Here is a 22,264-nt window from a genome sequence, read left to right on the forward strand (position 1 = left end):
GAACCAGAGTGATCCAATTTCGTAGAACTAACTGGAGTGGTGCATGGTTTGACCCCAAGCATATCCGTCTTCTTAAGTAAGTCCAAGGCATATTTGGATTGATGAAGAAACAATCCTTTTGCAGATCGGTGAACTTCAATGCCGAGGAAATAATGAATATCACCTAAGTCTTTGACTGGAAATAAGGATTGAAGCTGGGAAATAATGGACTGACAGAGGGCAGGAGAACTTCCAGTGATAATGATATCATCCACATACACTAAGATGAAGGTGATGGAAGAGTCTTTCTTGATGAAGAGACTAGTATCCGAGGAAGAAGAGGAGAAACCCAAAGAAACAATTGCACTGTAAAAGGCTTCATACCAAGCTCGTGGAGCTTGTTTAAGTCCATAGAGAGACCGTTTGAGTTTACAAACGTGGTGAGGATTAGACTGATCCACAAAACCAGGAGGTTGAATCATATACACATCTTCTTTGAGATAGAAGCAAACTGGGAGAGAGAGCCACAGTAGAGAGCAGAGTGACCATATTGATTACAAAGCTGACAAGGAATGGATTGTCCAGGTTGGGATGGTCCAGGAGTGTGACCGGAATGTGCGCCAGAGAATAAGGAACGAGAGGGAGCAGGACCAAGAATACCTCCAGAGTTATTATGTTGGCGATTGGCACCAAAGTTGCGATTCTGAGGAAATCGATTACGATTGTGGTATTGATTGCGATTCTGATTCTGATATTTGCCCCTGAAGTTGCCTTTGAAAGAAGGGGAACCAGATGATCCTTGTTGAGCAGCATAAGCATGGAAAGGTGCAGAACTTGAGGATGAAGAGACTCGAGTCTTGCGTTTTTGAAGAGAAATCTCCTTACTAAGGAGAAGACCATGGAGTTCATCACCATTAACAGACTCAGTTCTTGTCTCGATGGAGTCAACAAAAGATTCATACTCATCCGGGAGACCAATGAGAATATAAGCCACAAGATCTGAATCAGAAATCGATTCATCGGCAGCAGCAAGTTTATCAGAGATGTCCTTAATAGTGTTGAGATACTCAGTCATGGAAGCATCACCTTTCTGCATATTCTGGATTTTAGATCGAAGACTATGAACATGAGTGCGCGAAGCGCCTGCGAAACGACGTTCAAGAAACTGCCACAGAGAACGAGAATCCTCCATTCCAATGGTCAGAGGAAGAAGATCTTCAGCAAGAGTGGAGTTGATCCAGATCGTCAAGATTTGATCACGTTCACACCACAGTTCGTACGCAGAGTTAGGAATATGAGATCCAGACGAATCACGAACACACGGAGGAGGACAAGGATCATCTCCAGTAAGAAGCCCTAAAAGCTTGAATCGCTTCAGAACGGGAAGGAATAAGCTACGCCAGGTGATGTAATTGTGCCGATTGAGTTTCGTCGGAACCATTCCAGCAATGTTTTGAATAGTAATTGTCGCAATCGATGGAGACACATTGGTAGAGATCTCACCAAGAAGAGTAGGACCAGAAGAGGTAGCTGGAGGAGAGGAATCAGAAGAGGGTGGATGAGGCGCCATAGCTGTTGCAGACAGATTGCACGAAAGAAAAGAAAAATCTGTTTGGGAGATCAGAAAAATGCAAGAAAGTAGGTAAGATCTGTTTGGGAGATAAGAAAAATCCAAGAAATTAAGAAAATGAGGGAAGCGAAGGATCGACGTCGGTGGACTCCGGCGAAGATACCATGATGAAGTTATGAATCTGTGCAGTTGATGAGAGAGAGAGAGAGCTTGATTTGGATTGTAAGAAAAATGATTCTCATTACATTTACTGATTTCTTATTACACAAGGATATATACATCAATAATAATATCCTATTCAATGCTGAGTCAGCAATACATAACCGACTATATCAAACTTAGCTTAATAGCTAAGCTAAGTACTAATCTAGTGCCTTATGTGCATTACAATCTGGTGGTCCTTCATTATCCTTAATACCCACATCGACCAGAAGGCTTGAGAACAAGCCATTTATATAGAATGACCCCATTCTAACTAACACCGATGCATTTTGTATTAAAACCTCACACCTGACGGATTGAGCAGACCAAGTGGGGACAATATCTGTGTTGTTGGAGTGGGCCCATGACCCATCTACTTAAAATTTAAGATATTCCGCCACCAAAAGTCCCACAACTTATAAATATTTTAGAATTTAGGGAGAGTTGGAAACTTGGAATGCCGTTGGGAAGTATTTTTGCGATTACTGCGAGAAGGAATTCCAAGACACCCCCCACCTACGAGGAGACGCCATCTTCCAAGAGGCCAACACCTTCGAGCCAGAGCTCAGTGGTACGCCTCCTTCAAAGGTACATAAAAATTCAACCATTCTCTTCTGATTTTTCGGATTTTCTTTCATTTTCCTTTGTTTTCTCAGCTACCAAACACCCCCACTATTCATTTCTGACTCCGGTTGCCACTGATTGCAGATCCCAACCATGCTTACCCAGAGAGCTTGACCAAAAGGGGTCTGCAACCGCTTTGTCAATACAGTAATTGATTTCTTTTTGTCAATTTAATCGCGTTTTCATTGATTACCCAATTGTTCATTGCTTATTGAATAATGATTTGGAGACAGATTTTGATTTTTCTTTGATTAGCTCAAGTAAGTTTGCTTGGTATAGAGTAATGGGTTGGAGGCAGAGTTTGTTTATGTTTGCGTAGAAATGCATGTGTTGGTTAGGCCAGTTGGCATGACAGTGTGCCCGCCCCATTGGACTTAAGTTCAAATCACCCTCTCACATATTAGACTAGTTTAGAACATCGCATTGTCAAAAAAAAATTGATTTGTTTCTGCGGATTTATATGTTTTCCTTGGCATGGATTTTTAGGGATCCTGCTCATATGGTGATTCTTGTAAGTACCTTCATCCCAATAACAATCAGCAGGATACAGTTTTGATCGATACTAATCAATCTTCGACTTTTCAAGAGAATCAGTCGGTTGGAGGCAGCTCTTTGCCAGGTAACTTCAAATTGTATGTTGCTAGTTGACCGTTGGTGTCTTCGTTTTTGTTTTTCACAAACTCGACTTCAGATGTGAGCTAGTCCGACTCCTGAAGTTAATGCTTTAGTTCTAGTGCTTACTTTTCCTCATTATGCTTCACAGATGTGGTGAACGTCATGGAGCAATCTACCTCCATCCCTAATGCCTCCTCCAGAGGGTGGACATCCGCGGCTTCCTTTTGTAGGCTGGGGATAAGTTCATCTTTTTTTGTACGGATAACTTCCTAGATCCTAGTAAACTTGGTTTGAACTAGTTGACATACTTCTAGTTAAGTTTCATCAAGGCTTGTAGGATTGTACCTTGTGTTTTACAGTACTGACTGGAACATGCTGTTCATATCATTCCCAAAGGGAATGTGTTGTATCTTGTACTATAAAGTTCCTTTTTCAAGAAATGCTTGTTTCGTTTGATTCGTGTCTGAGTGTTTGCTTGATCTGTTCGAAAACTAACACATGGGTATCAAAATTGATTTGGTTCCCAACTTCTCTTGTGCTTACTAACACCAGCCCAAAAAAATTGTGGCCCGTGTTGCAATCCAGGATACAAACTTGAAAACAAGAAATTATATTGAGTAAGGAGAGTAGTTGATCTCATACTCATTTCCTCTTGTATCTTGACAACAAGTGATAACAAAGATCATAGTAATGCCCATTTTGAACTTTGACCCGTTTTGTATGGAGAACTCTTTTTATTTTTTGTTGGTAATCCTTTTGTTATGAAGAAAGTTAAGGCAGTGGTTACACTCCTTAACACAACATTCGTTTCCAAACAATGCGAGATAAATTGCCAATGCAAAGAATAAATAACGAAAATTTAACCTACAATTTGGTTGCCAATGGTTTATGTCTTAATGGTTTTCTTCAACTAATTAAAGAGAGTTGTTGTTACTCTATTAAAAGAAGAGTTTTTGTTTGAAATAGTTAAAGAGAGTTTAAAAGACTTGTGTTCTTCTCTTAAAATCCCAATAGATAGACCTTGATTAAATAATTAAGTTGGCTAAAATTGAGGGGTTATTTTTATTTATTTATTTTTTTTAACAAAAGGAAGATATACACACTTTTGAGACCACTTGCATCTTTAATGGAAGATGCAAAATGCCTTGGAATGTGTATTTTGCTATTTGTGTTGGCCTAAACCTTCGAATAGAGAGATGTAAAATATACATCTTAGTCAGAAATTGTAAACAAAAACCTAAAATATACTTATTTTTTTTAGGAAAACTAATGAAAATGGCTTGAAAACTTTGAGTTTTAATGATAAAGACAAAATAAAGGGTAAAGTGAATAATACCAGGATTGACTTTTTAGTGTAAAAATGTGGTTTTTCGTTAAAGTGAACAGTACCGGGTGCTTTTCGTTAAAGTTCCTTTTTTTTACATCTATTGGTGGTGGGTTTTGTAAATCAAAGTCAGAATATTAAATAGAATCTTAAATTTGTATCTCTCTTATTGGATTAGAAATCTTAGCATCTTTTGAAAGTGTAAAATAATTAACATGTAAATATAATTTTTGTATCTCAAATTTGCATCTCTTCGTTGAAAATGCTCTAAGGCAGTAAATGAAAGAAATGTAGGCCATGAATTATGGGACTGCATAACTGAAAAATTAACATAAACACACAAACAAACAAGTTGTAGGAAAAAAAATACAAACAAAAAAGACAATTTAATATGCAAAAGGGTGCCATTCAAAGAAAAAATTACAATTTAATATGCAGAAGGGTACCATTGATAGGAAAAGTTACTATGCAAACAAAAATATTACTTTTACCATATTTTCATATTATATTTGCATTATTTTTTTTAATAAATATGAGACTCATACACATGTGTTGATGCTTTGATGGGTGCTATCTCCATTAGAAATGTGCTATAAATGTAGGGAATTGTTATTAGTACTTCAAAAATCTCATTTGGCACTCCAAACTTTCTATTATTAGAAAGAAAAATACACTTGTGAGGAGTGTAGAATGAAATTTTTGGAGTGCTAATAACAATTCCCTAAATGTAATATAAAAAATATGATAAGTGTAACATTACTCTTATGCAAATTAATGAATAGGGTCAAATACCTCTTAATACCATTAATAAAAGAAATAAAATAAAATAAAGAAGAGCTGTTAGAAATTGAATAATAATAAAAATTCAGTGTAAAAGTAGGAGAAAAACTCTCAAGACTCACGTAACACGTACCGTGCAAGTAGGAAAAGAGGGGATATATATTTCAAGTGAAGGTCTTTAGTTTAACCGTCTAAGTAGTGTCAAGAGTAGTGGTCAGACTCACAGTGTCTTAACTACACAAAAGGGTCGCAATTGATTCTGATTTGAGCCAGCATCTACAGAAATTCTCCAGACTTTTGTTTAGGGTTTTGTTTTTTTTTTGTCTTCTTTATTTTGCTGCTGTTTGAATTTCAGTTAACTCTTTTTGCATCTTAGAAATTGGTAAGTCTTTTAGCCGAATATGAATCCTTTTCTGTTCTAGTTTTATTCAATGCCAAAGGCAACAAACTTGGCTTCTACATAGTAAACAGATCTAACAATTTGTTCTATAATTTGTCACGCACAAAGAAATTTGAATAGGGCACACCTCACTAAACCCTAATTTTTAAGCTCAACGCATGATGAAGCTCTTTCGTTTCTTCAAGCTGCTTTTTGTTCTGCTTTTAGTGTTTGTCATTGTTTTCTTTCAAAAACAACATATAAAACACAAAGATTTGCACATAACATCTCGGATATTAAATTGGCCATGGCCATCATACCATGTACCGAAAATATGGCCGCCATATTCCTCCCCATCCGTCTACCCTAAGAGTCCATCGGTTCAAATACCAGAATCTCCACCTCCAGATTCCCTTGAGAATCCTTACAAGTTGCGGGTTTTTAATGTGTTGGACTTCGGTGCTCAGGGGAATGGTGTCAAAGATGACACTGAAGCATTCAAGGACACTTGGAATGCTGTTTGCCAAGCTGAAATTAGCACTGCTGTCATGTTTCTTGTTCCTAACAATTTATCCTTCTTGATTCAACCTATCGTTTTTGAGGGGCCTTGCAAATCTAGGCTTGTGTTTCAGGTAATTTTAGTAATTAATTATCATGTTACAAGTTGTTTAGTTGTAATTGTTTGTATGTTTATATGGTAATTAATGGATGAGATCAGATTGAGGGAACCCTTATGCCTCCGGATGGACCCGATCAATGGCCCCCAAACACCAAGAGGCAAGACTGGCTGCTCTTCAAAGAAGTTCATAGAATGCTAATGCAAGGGAATGGTCTTTTAAATGGGAGAGGAGAGAAATGGTGGGACCTCCCCTGCAAGCCTCACAAGGTATGATGATATCAATAATTAATTAAGTGTTTTTGGCCGGTTGGTTAGGTCAATGTGTAACACTCGAATTTGAACTCTCTTCTTGTACAAACAAACAAGTAGTTTAGAATTGGCTTTTTAAAAAGTTTCTCATTTAATTTTTTTTCTTCTGATAATTATATATTTAATCTTAGAACTACATGCCTGCTGATGATATTAATTTTGTGTCAATGTTGGAACAGGGAGGAAAGGGTTCTTGTGATAGCCCATCTGTAAGTGCTCACCACAGAAATTTATTATCACGATTTAACAGTTGAAAATAGCCCTCTTTATGTTATTAAAGTAAAAATCAAATACTCAAGCAACCATTGCTAATAATTGTGTATTTGAATCTTATAATGCATGCAGATCATAAGGTTCTCAAAAGGGTCAGATTTGTTTGTTCGAGGACTTAGGCTTGAGAACAGCCCCAAGATTCATATTCGTTTTGATAGTTGTGAACATGTCAGTGTCGAAAGCATTAGCATAATTTCACCTGAAGACAGTCCCAACACAGATGGAATCCACATAGAGGACACAACCAATGCCGAAATACACCATTCAACAATTTCCACGGGTAATTATTTACAACTCGCACATTTTTTAACATTGAAATGAAAAATACGACTAAACTATAATCTAGTTGATTGTGCTTTCTCGTGCGTGTGCATAACTCCTACATTTCTATCCTAACGAAGCAGAATTTTAATTATTTGAAGGCTCATTCTTCTCTACCTCAATTTCATATGCAGGCGATGATTGCGTCTCGATTGGAACGGGCTGCTATAACGTGGATATAAGCTACATGACGTGTGGTCCAAGTCACGGAATAAGGTATTAGACCATTGAATCTTAGGATGATTGATATCAGAATGCGTATGTTTAAATTCACAACTTAACAACAAAAGTCCGATGAGAGGATATTTCCCAAATTATATATCTTGACATAACTAAATATTCTGTTTATCTTTGCAGCATAGGTAGTCTTGGCGAAGGAAACTCACAAGCCTGTGTTACAAACATCACAGTGAGTGACTCAATCATCAAGAATTCCGACAACGGTGTTCGGATCAAAACATGGCAAGGCGGCTCCGGCATGGTATCTAAAGTAACCTTCAAGGACATTCACATGGACACAGTTTTAAACCCCATTATCATAAACCAGTTTTACTGCCTCAAGAAACAATGCTCCAACCAAACTTCTGCAGTATTGATTGACAGTGTTCAGTTCTCAAACATAATGGGCACGTATGACAGTAGAAAGCCTCCGATACATCTTGCTTGCAGCGATTCACTGCCATGCAAAAATCTGACCCTGTCGGGAATACACTTGCTTCCTGCTCATGGAGGGACTCACTTGGATCCATTTTGCTCGCAAGCTTTTGGTACTAAGGATGCATTTTCCACTCCACGGGTTCCATGTTTGATGACAGGTTACCCCAAAGGGCTGGAAAATGAGGTGGATAGGTCATGTTTTTAGTAAATGTGATCATGTGAGGGATTTCGGATTAGAATCTGTAATGTAAGTCTCCAATAAAATCATGTAGACACGTCTCTAATAGAAGTGTAGAAGTGAAATATCCTACCTTTATTAGTGACGCTGTCGGTCTACAATATTCAGTAAAAGTGGTTTGTGTACCATTACCCATCTCTCTCAGCCTTTTTTCAGGAACAATAGCAAAGATAAGGATGTAGTGGTTCATAATCATTTATCTTAGCAATTGAACTTAACAATAGTTTGAATAACATTGACATATAAGCGCATAAATCAATTGATTCTCCTTTGCTTTCCTACTTTTTCTAAACAAACAAACAGATCTTTATCACCAACTAATGTATTACTAGATATTATTATTAGGGGTGTGCTATCCACACACTTATTTTTACTTCATACACACCCTCTTTAATTTGTGGCCGTTGAATCGACTAAATTAAAGAAGATTAAAGGGCAGAAATTAACAAGAGTGTGTGAGAAGTAAAAATAGGTGTCAATAGCACACCCCTTATTATTACTATGTGACATCTTTGAATTTCTATACTACTTTAGAGGTGATTCGAGCTCAGATATAAAAGAGCAAACATCATGCACTGACCAATTACCATAACCCATATCTAATATGTACGTTAATATAATAATGAGTTTTCAATCCGAAGTATATTTTGTGTCCTAGTATAAAATTTTATTAGTCAGTAGATTTAAAACGCTCTTACCATTTATGGAGAGGCTTATAGAATTTTTAAGTTGGAAAAAAGACAAATCAATAGAAATAACAATAGAAATAAAACGCTCCTATCCAGAATGGAGTTTAGTCGACCTGAGCAACTTCAAATATTCTGCATGAGCTTGTAGTGCATTGATAATTCCATGAAAATAGGTTGTATCAATTAATGACCAACTTAAATTTGGAAGTAACGGATTTTTTTTCAGAATAATGTGATTGTTAAGTATTTGTAAAACCTTTTGATTGCACTGGGTGTAAAATGTAATAAATAAGCCATTTAGAAGCAGTAGTTTTATCATTTATTGAGTAATATAAGTAAGTTTTTTGTTGAAACTTTTAGCTTGAAATAGTAAAATCATTATAAAAAATTAGTAAGGCCTAGAATGGAACTAGCACAGAGTTAAATCGGCAAAAAAATCTCAGGAATGTCCTACATGAATTTTATGAAGCTTTTATAATTCTCAAAAATAGGTTTTATGATGATTATTTAATGCAGAGTTGACTAAAAACTGTTAGTTATAACTCTCGATTTTTAATTCGTTTTACAGAGTCTACAAAATCATCATGAAACCTATTTTCATGGAAATCGAACACAATACAAGTAGCGCACGGCAACACCAAGATCTTCTATAAACACCTAGCCGGATACAACAACTCGATTAAGGATTCCATTAATCCGATTTCCAATATAAGACAATTTATATAGGATTGATATCTTTAAGAGATCAAATCACAATCAACATCATTCTCCAATATTACATTCCTATTACATGCAGTAGACCACTTAAAGGTTGATTTATATCGGATAAATCCAACAATTTTTGCTGTACTTTTGGGATCGTCAGTAATTCCTGTTTCAGGCCGACAAGAGAGAACGTGGACGTAAAGAAGTGTCCACAAAAGAAGCCTCACCAGCCAGAAGCCAGAAGCTACTATTGGTGAGCAGGTTGAGTTACTTCAAAGCATGAAATAATTTGCTTTCTGCTACTCCATAATAAAACCTTAAAGAAAAATATTTAATTGTTCCTGTCTAGTTCAAGACTGCAAAACCCTATAAATTTATAAGGAATATAACAAGACCTTCCGAAAATGGCCAATTGGCCACTCTTTGCATCATGCCATAAATTTCTCGTCCAACAGCAACAAACTGCCGTTGGAATCTGATGAAATGTGTGAATATAATCATGGAAATACCACAATGGGATCCTTTAAATATCCTAAAGCAATAACTTTTATTGTGTGAAATGGGTGCATGTAATCATTCAAAATCTCTTCAAATTTTAACCCACCCAGCTTTTTTTGTCATTGGCCGGCTATAGCTCCTCGCATGCAGACTCCTCCACATTCTTGCCCAAAAAGCCGAAGCTAGCTCTAAATGGAACTGGTCGGTCTCACAACATTATGGCAGTGTGTTAGCTAGGGCATGGACCAACCTTCAAAAGTAGCCTCCCACTAATTCCTAGTATGAAAGTGACCTACTTGCACTCCAAACTTATCATCACTCTTGTAAATTACCCCTCATCTCAAGATTGGAGAGAAACTTACCTGCACTGGGATCAAGGTCGGAGTCATCCTTACACTGTAAGCTGTAGTCAGTGCAAAATTGGGATTATTGAAATTTATGATGCTAATTTGTATGAATTACATCTATTAGCCCACCTTAACAACTCCTAAGACAAGTCAGTCACTGAACCACACGTGCTCGATAAAATTGAAAAACAAAAATAATAGCTCATATTGCCCGTGATGTCAATGTAGAAGTATTAATTCCAAACCAATCACACATTGTTATGTGTTAAACTTTCTCACCAAACAATGCGTGATTGATTTGGATACCAGCATCTTAGGTGTAGGCAAGTCTTCCTCTCCCACAGCAGTAGTCTTATAGTGTTATCTCTTGCAAGTTGTTCTGGTGCTCGAAGTGGTCACATACACAGCGGTTTAACTCTTTCAACTTCCTAAGATCGTGGGTACCTTCCTTCTATAACCCTATTTAAACCCCTACAATGCCTAGCCGATGAAATGGCAAATTATGTGTGAAAAATCCCAGTTGCATTCTTTGAATTTCAAAAGTATGAACTTGGCTACAGCTACTGAAAGTTAAGGCCTACTAACACTAGGTACAATAGAAGCACTTCTGTTCTATAAGTAGCTTAAAATTCTTTCATTCCATTTGCTCCACATGAATCTAAGTGAAGGGCTCCATATGTTGAGCATGATATTTGCTAGGGTTCGTGTGATCCTAATTTGCTTTTTCTCTTTTTGTTTCTTCTTTCCTCCCACACACGGCAGACTTCAAAGTCCTAACACTAGATATGATAAGGATTTGAACCCGATATCTCAGATTTCATTGCCACCTTCTCCTTCACCTCAAGCTGCTAGCCCAAGTTACAATGCTATTTCTGTTCATGGTAATACTGTTTTCAATGTGAGATCTTTTGGTGCCGTTGGAGATGGTGTTGCTGATGACACACAAGCATTCAAAATGGCTTGGGATAGTGCTTGTCAAACTGAAGATTCAGAAGTTCTTGTTCCTAAAGGTCATTCCTTTATGATACAGTCCACAATCTTCACAGGGCCATGTAGTTCTGGCCTCAAATTTCAGGTAATGTGGCTCTCCTGCTAAAGTTCAAAATTATTCCATATTATCTCATAGAGAAATTTTGGATGACAATTTTTACTTTAATTCTACCTTAACCAAAATCTGATGAGAATTTTTATCTTTTTTTGTTCTCGTGAAGATTGATGGAACATTAGTGCCACCAGATGGACCTGATTCATGGCCGAAAAAGAACAGCAAGAGACAGTGGCTGGTTTTCTACAGAGTCAATGGAATGTCAATGCAAGGGGGTGGTGTAATAGATGGGAGAGGAGAGAAATGGTGGGATCTTCCTTGTAAACCCCACAAAGTAAGCACTTTTTCCTCTTTACAATCACCAGTTTGGGAAAATTTAACAATAGCCTCATGAATTTAGTACCTTAGTCCAATTTGTCCCTGAACTTCCAATTTGGTTTTGAATCCTATAGACTTTCAAAACTTGTCAACTAATTAACCCCTATCACCAAATTCTTCAATTTTTTAACTACAAATCAAGGGTTGCTTTCGTACATCCAAAAGGAAAAATAATATATATGTGATAAAGTTGACATTTGGGGAAAAACTCATTTCCTTATATTTGACAACATGCCAATTTCCCTGTAGTACCACCAAATCTGTCAATTTCCCTTCAAATTAAAAGGATATTTTTGTCCATTCAAGAGAGGGAAAAAAAAATGTAATAAATTTGATATTGGGGAGCAAATTAATATTAAGGGCTCATAATTTAACTCAAAGTTGATAGGAAAAACTGAAAAAAATGTCATAAGTTAATGGGGAATTGTTAAATTCTCCCAATTTTTTTTTGTAATACAAGTAATATTTCTACTCTAAATTTTTATAGAATTATAGCCAAATCCCTAAATTTGATATTTCTCTTAAAAAATTTAATTGAAAGTACTTTTATACAACTTTCTTACTCTGTCTATTATATGTAATGGACCAGGGAATTAATGGAACAACGCAGCCTGGCCCTTGTGATAGCCCAGTTGTAAGTCACACGGGCAGTCAAAATTCTTTTGAACTATTGCTATTTCTGAAGTGAGCTTTATTCAATGTTGCTTGAAATGTTCTGCTTACAGATTAATTTTCTGTCGCAGGCCATAAGATTTTTCATGAGCTCCAATTTGCGAGTGCAAGGACTCAAAGTTAAGAACAGCCCCCAGTTTCATTTTCGGTTCGATAACTGTCAACACGTCCACATAGAATCACTTACCATAAAAGCACCTGCTTTGAGTCCCAACACAGATGGAATTCACATAGAGAACACAAACAATGTGAAACTCTACAATTCACTAATCTCCAATGGTAATTACACAAAAGCAGCTTCCAATTCAACATGTCTTTCTCCGCTCTCCAATCTCTCAAAAACTCAGCCTGATCTTGGGTTTTAATTCTTCATGTAGGTGATGACTGCGTCTCAATAGGAGCTGGTTGTTACAATGTAGACATTAGGAACATTACTTGCGGCCCAAGTCATGGAATAAGGTACATCCAATTCTCGAAAGCTCGAATAGGATGGTTTCTAAAGTTTAATTCTACCTAATTATCTTTCTTCCTACAGCATTGGAAGTCTAGGGAATCTCCATTCTCGAGCATGTGTTTCAAATATTACCGTGAGGGACTCGATCATCAAGCACTCTGACAATGGGGTTCGGATCAAAACTTGGCAAGGCGGATCAGGGTCAGTGTCAAGGATAAGATTCCACAACATTCACATGGACACCGTTCGAAACCCGATTTTATTAGATCAGTACTATTGCCTCACCAAGAACTGCCCTAACCAAACCTCTGCAGTTCAGATATCTGATATTTTGTACACAAACATAAAAGGTACATACGACGTCAGAAGCCCGCCAATGAATTTTGCTTGCAGTGACTCCATGCCGTGCACAAATCTCACTCTCTCTGAAGTGGAACTGTATCCTGCTCAAGGAGTATACGTGGCGAAACCTATTTGCTGGAGTGCTTATGGAACAGTGCAGAGCCTTACAATTCCACCAGTTCTCTGCTTGTTGGGGGGTACACCGCAAAGGTTGCCACAGAATGATAATGAAAGGTGTTAACTAATGTGGATCAAATTGTAATGCCAAGTAAACTTAGATACATATATATATATAAGTCATAGCTATATTGTAAACAAAATTACAAGTGATTGAGAGTATAAATCTCTCTTATATTGTAGCATATGGTGTGGAATGTTTAAGGGATTTTTCCCTTGAATTATATTTTTTTTGGGTTTGTACTTAAATCCAGCTTGCTAAAATGGGTTTGTTCTATTTGATTTAAATTAATTCATTGTTTAGCCCAAATCCAAGAGCATCTCCAAGATATAGCCTACATATTTCCTTACGATAAAACACCGTTGAACATAAGACATCAGACACAATTGTTAATGATCTTAACTGGCTGAGCTTTAAACTCCTTTCAAATAGTAGAGTGATGTTAATGATATACTATTATGAAAAATTTTATATCCTAAACGCATAAAGTAATTAGAAATGACTTTATGAAAAAGTGATTCCACACAGCACCTTTTTTCTATATGCAAACCGCTTTTATTCATTTGCTGAAATCATTTCTCATTTTTATGTTAAGAGGTAGATCGGGTTGATGCAATAAAATTGGTATAATTAAGTGACAACTACATCTGTTTAACCAGCTGTATTTAGCACATGATCATCGTAGTTGACTAAAAAACTAGTCCCCCCAGTCTAATTTAAGAATGTTGGCTCAAAGAGGGTGTTGAGGGTGTTTAGATTGGTCTAAATGGGGGACCATAGGGGCTGGAATAAAACGTAGCATAGGTCCTAAAGGACCACCTCACATATTATATTTCCAAGTAGATAAACCACTGCCATTACCATAAAGGCAGTAGATTTGTCCAGTCATGGGGCATATATTATCTTCACTCCACTCTTCTTATCAACTCATACAGTAGTTCTGATGTTTATTGCTAAATTATTGCTACATGGAAAAGTCTCTGCCTTGGTGTTTCAATTTGTTTCCATTCCCGTCAATAATTTAGGGGCCGTGTGATAACCATTACGTTTCACTAAAATGAAAACCAAAAGCCGATATGATTACTAAACCGGCCCTTGGTCATTTGATTTCGGTTCCTTCACTTATTTTACCTTTTTTTTTTATCAATTAGATCACACTGTAAAAGATGGAGTTCATAAAAGTAGTCGTAAGCTCATGACCAGACTGGGATGTCAGTCACAAACTGGATTCGAATTTCGGCATGTTACCGAAAGTTTCTGGAAAAGACATGAAAATACATCATAATTAAGAATGTTCTTTCAATACAGTTTGTCTCTGATTACGCTTTCTGATTATTCGAGCATTTCTATGTATGAAGCGTTGATCCACCGTAATTAACATGGCAACTTCAAGCTGGCTTACAATCAAGCTTTTCGGCATACAGGTGTGGGTGGAGGAGTGTACTAGCATAATGAAGTAAGTACCTCTAGCAAGGAAGCAGCAAACTGCATTTGGGTCTCCTCGGCTATGGTCAAGAAGAGAGGCACATGAACAAAGAGTGACTTGATCCCGTTTTGCTCTGCAAACCGAAGGGAATGGTAGTAGACGTAATTGCAAACAAACCGACCTGCATCATCCGAGGTCATCACCTCATAACCCTTCTTTGCCAAGGCCTTTGTTATTTCCTCAACCGGAAGAGAAGTCTGCACAGAATCAGAACAGAAATACCTTCAAGACTGATGATAATGAGGAGTCTTTCAAGTCATGCATTTATCAGTCATACACGAATACCAAATAAGACCTGCGAATCTACGATTGCATTAACATCATTATAGTATTGAAGTTGTACAACCATTCGTATAGTCATCACTTCGCGGTTTCCTTTATTCACCAAGCACAGGAATGCCTCTACTCCGAAAGGGTGGCTCCATGCCATCACACTAATCCGGAAAAAGAAACGAAACAACATACGTTCTATGATATCCTTTTCATAAAAACAAGTTTTATATGGAACAAGAATCCTGACACAAAAAGATTACTCATGATTGTAGATACTGTAATCTATGGGCTTCCAACAAGGAAGAAAATGCTTTAAGGTATAAATTCGGCCTATTTTTAAAGACAACTTAAGTTCTCCAAGCAGGTATTCTTTAAGTAATCGACCTAAAATTAAAACGATATATGAAAGTTCAGAAGAAATTACTAGAAATTTTAAAGAAACATCTAATCAAAGATACATGGCCACTCATTCTACCTCTCGAATATGTGCAATTCCACCATCTGAAGGAATAATCGGAACTTTCTGCAGAACAGATGATTAAAGTTTAAAAAATCGGAACAATGTTGAAGACCTCTAAAATAAAATCCCAATTAACTAGAGAACAAACCCTTTGAGTTCTGTCTAACCTGAGGCTTCCATCCCATTTCATCAGGGCAACGGAAAGTAGCTTCATTGACCGCTTGGTGCTCGATAGCAAACTTTGTTGCACCACTATTAACACCAAAGTGTAACTATACAAAAATAGTTCAAATTAAGAAAGGGTAAGATAAGGGACACATGAATACACATACGCAAGTACTATGCTCAAACCAATTAAATTCTCTCGGACTGATGTTAAAAGTTTGTTATATGTTAAAAGTTCTAGAAAAATCATTAATATATTGCACAAGTGCATTTTCTCTCGGACAAAAAAATTAAGAAACAATGGACCAGACATGAAAGCAACTGACCCAAATAGTTCTGCTGGAATTTGAAGTATCCTGCTCGTTGATAGCAGATCGCAATGTCTGGTACAGGGCGACAAGTGCTCCTTGTCCTGCAGTCTCAAGAATGCTGCAACTTCCAAGAACCAGACCTTTTGGTGAACCCTTCTTCTTCACATACTCCGTGAGATTACTGACAATTGTCTCAGTCGGATTCTCCGAAACTCCGTGGAATTTCTTAAAACCGGTCACATGAATAGTTACTAGCGAAGGCCCTTCAGACCCCATTTGTCAGTTTTTAATATGTAATCGATGTATGTGTTATAGCATCAAATCAGAAATATATCCAAGTACCTGCATCAAAAAATTAAAAATGAGCAAACGAAATGGAGAGGTATAACTATAAACACTCAAGCACGTTTAGAAAGTCTTGGTCTGCAATCAACATGCTTTCCTAAACAAACAGATGGATTCCATTTGTATCATTGAAAGAATTCATACCCCGTAACATTTTTATTTATAAAACTCATTGGTCACTCTAAAATTTGAAAGCTGATTGTTAACATCATTATATCAACGCTCTTCCTCAAAATTTTGCTCGTATCTTACTAGTTAATACCCTGATGGCACTGTTAAACAGTTATATGATTTCATTTCAAATCATTGAAAGAATTCAGACCTCGTAACGGTGTTATCCATAAAACTCATTGGTCACTCTAAAATCTGAAAGCTGATTGTTAACAGATGCATTATATCAACCCTCTTCCTCGAATTTTGCTTCGTATCATACTAGTTAACACCATAATGTAATAGTTAAACAATTATATGGCTGGATACTGCAAAAGAAGTTAAATTTCAATCAATCAATAGTCCAGCAATCACAACAGCAATATTTGATGAGACTGCATTCAAAATTTGAAAAACAAAACAAGTTTCGATTCGAAAAACCGCAGGAAATGCAAAATCGGGAATTCAACATGGCCAGAAACTAAACCAGCTGACAAACAATATAAAAATTTAATCCAAGAAAAACAAGAGAACCCAGAATTCATCAGCAAATGAAGATCAACTATCAAGGGCAATCAACAAACTTAAAAAACAAGATGATATGAAATTATGAAAGCAATCAGAACCCCAAATTGTACACAGAAAACCCAATTGGAATCGAACAGATGATGATACATATATCGAAGAACCCAGAAATTTACCTTGAAATAAAAGCATGCAGGATTATATATTCTGAAAATTATACAACATAAATAGATAAAAGTTGGAGAGGTTTTTTTTTTTTTGCCTGTAATCTTCACAAGCCTCTCACCCACCAGTCTTATCTGCTCAAAGATGATTTATTTACAACCCCTCTAAGATTCTAAATAGATTGATTAGAGGGGAGAGAGAGAGAGAGAGAGAGAGAGAGAGGGTAGAGAGATTGAGGAACGTGTTAGTGGAGGGTCACTATCAAACAACAAAAAACAGAGTAGAAATGATTATAGATGAAATTATTGTTAATTGAGATTAAAATATTAAGAAAACTAATGAAAATGGTTTAAAAAGTGGGAAATGATAAACACACACCTTTTATAGCTTTCTACACACCCCTGGTTAATCATGTCCGTCGTTTTCGTTTGATTTATTCAATCAAATGGCCTGGACCAAAGAGGGGTGTGGGAAAAGCTATAAAAGGTGTGTGAAAATCAGCTCCCTAAAAATTTTATGTTTTAAAGATAAGGATAATATAAATGGTAGAGTGAATATTATCATGATTAACTTTTTAGTGTAAAAATATAATTTTTTGTTCAAGTGAACACTACCGGAAACTTTTCGTTAAAATTTCTTAAAATATTTGGTAGTGAAGGACTTCGGATAGTATGCAATGGAGGCAGGCAGTGAACAATTTTTTCTACAGAAAATTCAATTATAATCCTTGTCTAAGATTATTTTTTGAATAAAACCTTATCTAACATTAAAAACTAATTCTAATCCTTGGCAATTAATTGTAATTTTTTTAACATTAAATATGTTGTAATAATTATTGAGTTTTTTATTTGTAGGTTATATATTGATTCCCATAAATAATAAAAATGTTATTTATCATTGATAGTTATTATTAAGTTCCCATAATAAGAAAATTCATATATTATTATATATTTTTCATTGTGCGTGAATTTCTCCATATATATGTATATGCATATTACATACATATGTATATTTAGATACTATAGTTACGTTCCGATACATTTATACCGACATATTTGTACCGAAAGTTATGTACCGATATATTCTTACCGAAACTTACGAACCGATACTTTTGTACCTATAAGTAATATAAGGTACCTAAAGTTATGTACCAATACTTCCGTACCTATGAATAAAATAAGGTACCGAATGTTATGAATAAATTGATTTTGTTTTGTTCTTGAATTTTTTTAATAATGAGAATTTGAATTTTGAATAAATTTTAATCTATTAATATGATTAGAGCACAAAATAAAAAACATAATTATGGATGAGTAAAGAATTTTCGAATGATAAGTTTATAAATAATAAATGTGTTATAATTAATTAAATAGGTAAATTTTAAAAATTGGAACTTATATTAGATTTTGATAACCATTCAGGTTAAAATCTAAAAACAATCTTATTGAAGTTCTAAAATCTAAAAACCTCTTTTTTTCTAAGCGTTATTTCACTTATATTATGACATATAACATGTGCGTCCATATTCAGAATACGTTGAAACTGATGCAGCGATCAAATTGTGAATCAGTTGATTAATAAATCTGGATACCGATCCTCAAATGGAGAACAAATGTTAAAACAAAAACACACAAAATGCGTAACTTTTTCTTGCAGATTCGTTGATTGTCAAAGGCAATACCAAATTTTACAAGTCCTAAACCTCTTGTTGATTCACCAAGAATGCCAAGAAGTTTATCGCACGAGCGTGATTGATTCTCTGTATGAGAATGGCCAAGGATCGTTGGGGTGTCTATACCTCGTTAATTCCGTTGGAATATCCGAGTTGATAGAATAAGAACAAAAATGAGAAAACTCTTTCAAACTGCACTCAATTTTCAATCCAATTCATCATAATCTTCCCCCTATAATACAAAATACTCATAATTTATAAAAACTCTAACCCCCTCTTAATAATTACTGATACATGCATCATTACTAGAGTTAATGAACTCATTAATATTAACCCCACTTAATCTACCCCACTAACATATATTTATTACATTAAATAAAGATTGAGTCATCTTGCATCATTCTCCCTGGTTTGGAAAGAATTCGTCCTCGAATTCAGACTTCCTTGTTCTGAAATCTTCCAAGAATAATGATTCGGCTTCCATTGTTGGCTTTGAAACCGAGGTTTTCCACTCCAATCAAACAAATATTTAGAAATCATGAATATTCTTGAACCGCAAAGCTCACACTCCATAGTCAATCTTGCAATGCACAATTTCTTCTTTTTTTGTCCTCATCATGCTTGCAATATCAACCAAATAATAAAATTTGAAACTTTCAACCCCGATCAAATCGACAAATTCAGAACTATCCAACATGTGAAACAAGCCATGGGACTCGACTTCCATATCTTCAAAGAAAAACTTGTTGTAGCCTTCAACATTTCCAAGGTCCCATCGATTTGGAATTGCATCACAAATTTCACAACCCTCACAACAACGATCAAATATTGGAGGAAGATCTATATTAAGACTTCCATTTATTGGTAGTTGCGACATGTTGGTGTTGTTACTCTTGATACAACGTCACCCTTGGATTAAGCTGACGCTCTGATACCAACTAATGCAGCGATCAAAACGCGAATAAGTTGATTAATAAATCTGGATACCGATCCTCAAATGGAGAATTAATGTTAAAACGAAAACACATGAAATGCGTAACTTTTTCTTGCAGATTTGTTGATTGTCAAAGACAATACCGAATTTCACAAGTCCTAAACCTCTTGTTGATTCACCAAGAATGCCAAGAAGTTTATCACACGAACGTTGTTGATTCTCTACACGAGAATGGCCAATGATGGTTAGGGTGTCTATACCTTGTTAATTTCGTTGGAATATCTGAGTTGATAGAACAAGAACAAAAATGAGAAAACTCTCTCAAACTGCACTCAATTTTCAATTCAATTCATCATAATATTCCCCTAGAATACAAAATACTCATAATTTATAAAAACTCTAACCACCTCTTAATAATTACTGATACATGCATCATTACTAGAGTTAATGAACTCATTAATATTAACCCCACGTAATCTACCTACTAACATATATTTATTACATTATATAAAGATTGAGTCATCCTGCATCAGAAACTCTCTCCATGCCATGCACCACATATTTGCACAAATTCTTTATTGGTTTTTGACAACTGTTAGATTAGGTAAGAAACTTTCTTTTTGTTCTACCTCTCTTTGTTTATCCAAAGATTTGTCGTTTATTGTTGTTATTGAGATAATTTTGGACCTACCGTCGAAAAATTAGTTGCTAAACTCAAAGATTCCTTCTTTGCTAACACCAATTATTGTACTACGAACTGTTTTGGGGAATAATGTATCACATCCAATATGTATTATGTAAGTTTGTAGCTCATGAAAATGATTGAAAATTATAACACATCACTCTTTTAATCTCCATCTAGCGCCGCCTGGGTCTCACTCAGGCGTTAAACGGCTGATCATCGTCTCGATTAATCTCTAGGCATTTGAAAATTAAGAAATGGCACCTCGACCTCCTTCGGCGTTGGCCTAATTCGTCTAGGCGCCTGTCTTCCCTACCTAGACCCATCTAGGCACCTGGCTAGGTCGCTACTCTCACTTCGACAAAAAATCAATAAATTTCATTTGCATTTTATTTTATTTTTGTTCAATATATATATATATATATATGTCTTTTTATTTTACAATTTTGTATCCCAATATAATGATGTATTTTTTTAAGTATAAATATGCACTTATTTATATGATATAAATAAATATACTTAAACCCACCTAGGCCTCGCTTAGCGCCGCTAAGCCTCAATCCACAGCCCAACTAGCACCTAGCATCTTTTAGAACTTTTCACACATGTGATTTACAATAATTGATTGCACCAACTTCAATTAGAAAAATGATAACTGATCACGTTATAAATACGTGAAAATACGATTGTGAGAGTACATCATATGAGCTTGTTTCATGTGATAATTTGTAAAGTAAATGTATGACGTGTTTGTCCAATGTTGTAATATTGAGTAATCAAAATGAATGACCGGTGATAATTTTGTTATCAAATTCCTACTTGTCTTTCGCTTCATGCAAAAAATTAATTACATTTAAAAGTTTTTGACATCCGTATTTAAATTAATTATGCACTGTTATGTGTTTGTATTTTTACATTAAAATACATAATTAACTTAAAACATCACCAATGTAAACATCTCATAAGTTCTCTCTTTAGCAGCATGGAGAAATTTTTCATTGTGACCGGAACACGGATAGTGCACCACGTGTTTTTATATAAGTGGTAAAAAATTGTATTTTTTAAGTTATTAACTTTTTAACACACATATCCTACAATTTGTATAATGACACATAATGTATCACCCGTATTCCGATCACATTGAAAAATCTCTCAACCGCATGACCTATTATTACAATTTAGAAAATAAAAGAAATGATTTTCACAACTTTTTTATCTTTCTACACGTTCCTTTCGACTTTTGTTCGTAATTCTTTTTTTCTTTTTCAATTCAAATAAATTAAATAAATAAAGTGTACTCATAGAATTAGAAGAGTGCAAAAATCGTTGTTTTGAAGAAAGACAACATCGAAGAGAAAATTGGGTGCAAATGTGCCTATGGAATTTATTGAAGAAACCTACAGCCCAACCCAAACAACTCCTGCTCAACCAAATCCATGACAAATCCCCCATTTTCCTTCTATTTTTTTCGGATAAGGACAAGCCGACAAAGCCCCTAGTCTTAACTAGACGACAAATCAGAAGTACGCGAACATGACGTACCCAAGACAAGTAGACAACAATGATAGATGGACCAAGATTGTCTGTTCTTCTTGTTTCCATGCATTTCCGTGTTTTTCTGTTTTGTGTGATCACATCAATATTTTATATTATTTTTTATAGAGATAATAAGATAAAAAATAAATAGTAATATAAAATATTGACGTAGCTTAACCGTGAGCATGGGAGGGCACGAGAACAAGAAGGACAAACAATCTTTGTCCATGATAGATAACGTAGTACAGACAAAATCTAACAGTCTCTCTCCCATCGGACCAGGATCCTCTCCTGAGCTAAGGATGAGGATCCTCCTCATCAAGGGGTGTGGACCGTTGGATAAAAATTCAACGGTTACAATTA

The 22,264-nt window shown here is 35.7% G+C and overlaps 3 protein-coding genes and 1 long non-coding RNA gene across 6 annotated transcripts; 3 read left to right on the forward strand and 1 right to left on the reverse strand.

The window, feature by feature from the left end:
- Positions 1 to 2,186: 2,186 nt before the first annotated feature.
- On the forward strand, positions 2,187 to 3,447 carry LOC139194922 (uncharacterized). The gene is made up of 4 exons (XR_011579710.1): positions 2,187 to 2,338; positions 2,459 to 2,521; positions 2,861 to 2,993; positions 3,138 to 3,447. It is a non-coding gene; the product is annotated as an uncharacterized lncRNA (long non-coding RNA).
- A 2,204-nt stretch (positions 3,448 to 5,651) lies between these two features.
- LOC103408602 (polygalacturonase At1g48100-like) lies at positions 5,652 to 7,856 on the forward strand. Its single transcript, XM_008347440.4, has 6 exons — positions 5,652 to 6,104; positions 6,191 to 6,358; positions 6,532 to 6,609; positions 6,746 to 6,953; positions 7,129 to 7,210; positions 7,352 to 7,856. The coding sequence occupies exons 1-6, from the start codon at positions 5,652 to 5,654 to the stop codon at positions 7,854 to 7,856; spliced, it is 1,494 nt and encodes a 497-aa protein (XP_008345662.3).
- Positions 7,857 to 10,528: 2,672 nt separating this feature from the next.
- On the forward strand, positions 10,529 to 13,484 carry LOC114824427 (polygalacturonase At1g48100-like). The gene is made up of 6 exons (XM_029101394.2): positions 10,529 to 11,203; positions 11,340 to 11,507; positions 12,141 to 12,185; positions 12,295 to 12,502; positions 12,601 to 12,682; positions 12,759 to 13,484. The coding sequence occupies exons 1-6, from the start codon at positions 10,781 to 10,783 to the stop codon at positions 13,258 to 13,260; spliced, it is 1,428 nt and encodes a 475-aa protein (XP_028957227.2). The 5' UTR covers positions 10,529 to 10,780; the 3' UTR covers positions 13,261 to 13,484.
- Positions 13,485 to 14,451: 967 nt separating this feature from the next.
- LOC103434061 (uncharacterized) lies at positions 14,452 to 17,353 on the reverse strand. 3 transcript variants are annotated; one of them, XM_070820003.1, is made up of 6 exons: positions 17,089 to 17,260; positions 16,560 to 16,716; positions 15,908 to 16,234; positions 15,584 to 15,688; positions 15,432 to 15,479; positions 14,452 to 14,880 (listed from the first exon to the last, which is right to left on the reverse strand). In XM_070820003.1, exons 3-6 carry the CDS (start codon positions 16,166 to 16,168, stop codon positions 14,641 to 14,643), a joined length of 654 nt encoding a protein of 217 aa, XP_070676104.1. In that variant the 5' UTR covers positions 16,169 to 16,234; positions 16,560 to 16,716; positions 17,089 to 17,260; the 3' UTR covers positions 14,452 to 14,640. The 3 variants fall into 3 exon arrangements, with proteins under 3 accessions (XP_070676104.1, XP_028957228.2, XP_070676105.1); XM_029101395.2 differs by lacking the exon at positions 16,560 to 16,716 and having other exon boundaries at positions 17,089 to 17,353; XM_070820004.1 differs by lacking the exons at positions 16,560 to 16,716; positions 17,089 to 17,260 and adding an exon at positions 17,014 to 17,086.
- Positions 17,354 to 22,264: the final 4,911 nt, after the last annotated feature.

The sequence above is a fragment of the Malus domestica genome, chromosome 04 (genome assembly GCF_042453785.1).
Source record: "Malus domestica chromosome 04, GDT2T_hap1".
NCBI classification, from domain to species: domain Eukaryota; kingdom Viridiplantae; phylum Streptophyta; class Magnoliopsida; order Rosales; family Rosaceae; genus Malus; species Malus domestica.

What these genes read in the sequence shown, in the direction of transcription:
- LOC103408602 (XM_008347440.4), top strand. Translation starts at nt 5,652, where the DNA reads ATGATGAAGCTCTTTCGTTTCTTCAAGCTGCTTTTTGTTCTGCTTTTA. An exon ending in GTTCTTGTGATAGCCCATCT is followed by an intron (nt 6,610 to 6,745) that starts GTAAGTGCTCAC and finishes TAATGCATGCAG; the next exon opens with ATCATAAGGTTCTCAAAAGG. An exon ending in CCATTCAACAATTTCCACGG is followed by an intron (nt 6,954 to 7,128) that starts GTAATTATTTAC and finishes TTTCATATGCAG; the next exon opens with GCGATGATTGCGTCTCGATT.
- LOC114824427 (XM_029101394.2), top strand. Translation starts at nt 10,781, where the DNA reads ATGAATCTAAGTGAAGGGCTCCATATGTTGAGCATGATATTTGCTAGG. An exon ending in GTTCTGGCCTCAAATTTCAG is followed by an intron (nt 11,204 to 11,339) that starts GTAATGTGGCTC and finishes GTTCTCGTGAAG; the next exon opens with ATTGATGGAACATTAGTGCC. An exon ending in GCCCTTGTGATAGCCCAGTT is followed by an intron (nt 12,186 to 12,294) that starts GTAAGTCACACG and finishes TTTCTGTCGCAG; the next exon opens with GCCATAAGATTTTTCATGAG.
- LOC103434061 (XM_029101395.2), bottom strand. Translation starts at nt 16,168, where the DNA reads ATGGGGTCTGAAGGGCCTTCGCTAGTAACTATTCATGTGACCGGTTTT. An exon ending in AAATGGGATGGAAGCCTCAG is followed by an intron (nt 15,480 to 15,583) that starts GTTAGACAGAAC and finishes TCTGTTCTGCAG; the next exon opens with AAAGTTCCGATTATTCCTTC. An exon ending in GAATTGCACATATTCGAGAG is followed by an intron (nt 14,881 to 15,431) that starts GTAGAATGAGTG and finishes GATTCTGTGCAG; the next exon opens with ACTTCTCTTCCGGTTGAGGA.